The sequence below is a fragment of the Colobus angolensis genome, unplaced genomic scaffold (genome assembly GCF_000951035.1).
Source record: "Colobus angolensis palliatus isolate OR3802 unplaced genomic scaffold, Cang.pa_1.0 Scaffold381, whole genome shotgun sequence".
NCBI lineage: Eukaryota > Metazoa > Chordata > Mammalia > Primates > Cercopithecidae > Colobus > Colobus angolensis.
The window spans coordinates 95112-97517 of record NW_012117166.1 but is presented as its reverse complement, the minus strand read 5'-3'; the positions used below and the strand labels follow the sequence as shown (position 1 = coordinate 97517).

The following is a 2406-nucleotide window of genomic DNA, read 5'->3' as shown; positions in this document are numbered from 1 at the left end:
TGCAGTGGCATGATGTCAGCTCACTACAACCTCCTCCCGCTGGGTCAAGCAATTCTCCTGTCTCAGCTTCCCTAGTAGCTGGGATTATAGGCATGCACTACCACACCCGGCTAATTTTTGTATTTTCAGTTGAGACAGGAATTTTGCTATATTGATCAGGCTGGTCTTGAACTCCTGACCCCAGGGAATCTGCCTGCTTCAGGCTCCCAAAGTGCTGGAGTTACAGTCTTGAGCCACTGCACCTAGCCAACACATTTCAATTTGAATACTTTGAAGACGTATTCTTATAATGATACATTTATAAGAATGTGGTCAGGAAAAGATCCTTAGTGATAGAGTACAATTACTTTCTCTTCTTAATATGTGGGGTCACTGTAAAAAACAGGTGGAAGCACAGGTTTCAATTCTGCTTTGTCCAAAGATACCATAATGCCTTGCTATCGCTGTCTGACTCTATCAAAGGGAAGATGATTTAAGTGCTTGAATTGTAATGGCTTAAGGTTCTCACACATGGACTTCCAAATTTACTGGCACAAGTGTTAGGTTTCTCTTCCCAAAGTCTGCCATGTGATTGGGTCAGGAGAGACTTCCAACCTCATCCTGCAGCCAATATTTCGCCCTTGCTGAGCTATATACTCTAGCATTTAAATAAATTAGAAACAATTTTGCTAACTTTCTTTTCTCTCTGTCTCCAAGCAATCATCATTTTTCTTATGGGGAAAGTTCCCCTTTAGAGACCCTTGGTGTCTCTCTGTCACTGAACTACAAGGCTTCATTGAGATTTCTTAATTCATTAAAGAAGTTCAAGCCGTGTTGAGGGTTAAAAAAAGTGTTTGGGATACTCCTTTTAGAGCTCTAATGCAAATTAACTCAAGAGTTGGTAAAGAGTTTGTGAAGTCACAAAATAATTCCTGTCAAATTCTTGATTTACATCTATATAACTAGTTCCACTAGAATGAGTCCTTCTGGAGGATTTAAAATATACTCTCTTTACCATTAGAGAGAAAAACTGTGGCCAACTTTAAAATGGAATTTTCTTTTATTAAAAAGAAGTAATATGTAATTTCACCTTGTTTATCTTAATTTGCATTTAAAAAATTAGTAATGAGGTTAAATAGAGAGAAAGGGTTAAGAGAGGGAACACTGAAGGCTGATTGCTTCAGTTGAAATCTGACTCCGCAACTTCCTTCCTCTGTGACCTTGGGCAAGTTTCCCAACTCAGTTTCCCTATCCGCAAAGTGTATAAATAGCAATTGTGCTTGTATCATAGAGTTGTTACAGGATTAAAACATTTAATACATGTGAAATGATTAGAGCAATGCCTTGAACATGCTATGTTCTATACAAAATAGATTACTTAAGATGAATCCATATTCCTAGCAATTGGGAGAGGTGGAATTTTAAACAAGGTGTGTTGGACTCCAAAGACTGTGCTCTTTCTTCAGCATTGCATATAAAGGTATTTAAAGGTAGCTCACTTCCTGGACCCATGCTCGCCCAAACCAAGCAGCTTCTGGAAGCCCACTCTCAGCTCCTGGGTCCTAAGGGCACATACCATGGGGTTAAGGGCTGGGGGGATGACAACATGCAGCACATTGAGGAGAACAGGGATGAGGGGAGCCCTTCTTCCTGCTAGGTGAGTGGCAGATACTACAATAATAGCTGTGTAGAAAAAGAGAATGAGGAAAAGGTGGGAGCTGCAGGTATTCAGGGCCTTAGATGTTGCTTTAGCAGAGTTCAGCTTCAGCACTGAGCAAATAATCAAAGAATAGGAAGTGAAGACCAGACCCATGTCACTCCCAACCACAACCCAGACCAGCTGGTAAAACCTGTTGATGGTGGTGTCATCACAGGCCAGACTTGAGACCCCCAAGTTAGAGCACAGGCAGTGATCAATCTCATTCCTGGAGCAGTAGTGTCGCTGGGCAGCCAATACCGGCACTGGGATGGTCAACAGGCCATTCCTGAGCACTATTGACAGTGTGGCTTTGATGACAAAAGCTTCAGTAACTATGGAAGTGTACTGAAGGGGATAACAAATGGCCATATACCTACCCACTGCCATGCAAAGGAAGATGCCTGACTCCATGCACATGAAGAGTGGATGGCATAGATATGAGCAAAACACTCAGGAGGCTTATGGCCTTGGTATCAAATCAGAAGATGACCAGGATCTTGGGCATGATGGTGGTGGCCAGGCCAATGTCCACCACTGCCAATATGCCCAGCAAATGGTACATGGGTTCATGTAGCATGGTCTCATGTTGAATGGTGATTATGATGAGGAGATTGGCACCAAGAGCTAAGAAGTAGACCAGAAGGCCAGGCGCGGTGGCTCAAGCCTGTAATCCCAGCACTTTGGGAGGCCGAGACGGGCAGATCACGAGGTCAGGAGATCGAGACCAT

The 2406-nt window shown here is 43.0% G+C and overlaps 1 protein-coding gene across 1 annotated transcript in view; it reads right to left on the bottom strand.

The window, feature by feature from the left end:
* Positions 1 to 1474: 1474 nt before the first annotated feature.
* The window catches only part of LOC105520575 (olfactory receptor 688), a 7938-nt gene continuing 7006 nt past the window's right edge, over positions 1475 to 2406 (bottom strand). Inside the window, 3 exon segments of the mRNA XM_011954382.1 lie at positions 1475 to 2100; positions 2103 to 2135; positions 2138 to 2302. Of these exon segments, the coding sequence (XP_011809772.1) occupies positions 1475 to 2100; positions 2103 to 2135; positions 2138 to 2302 (824 nt within the window).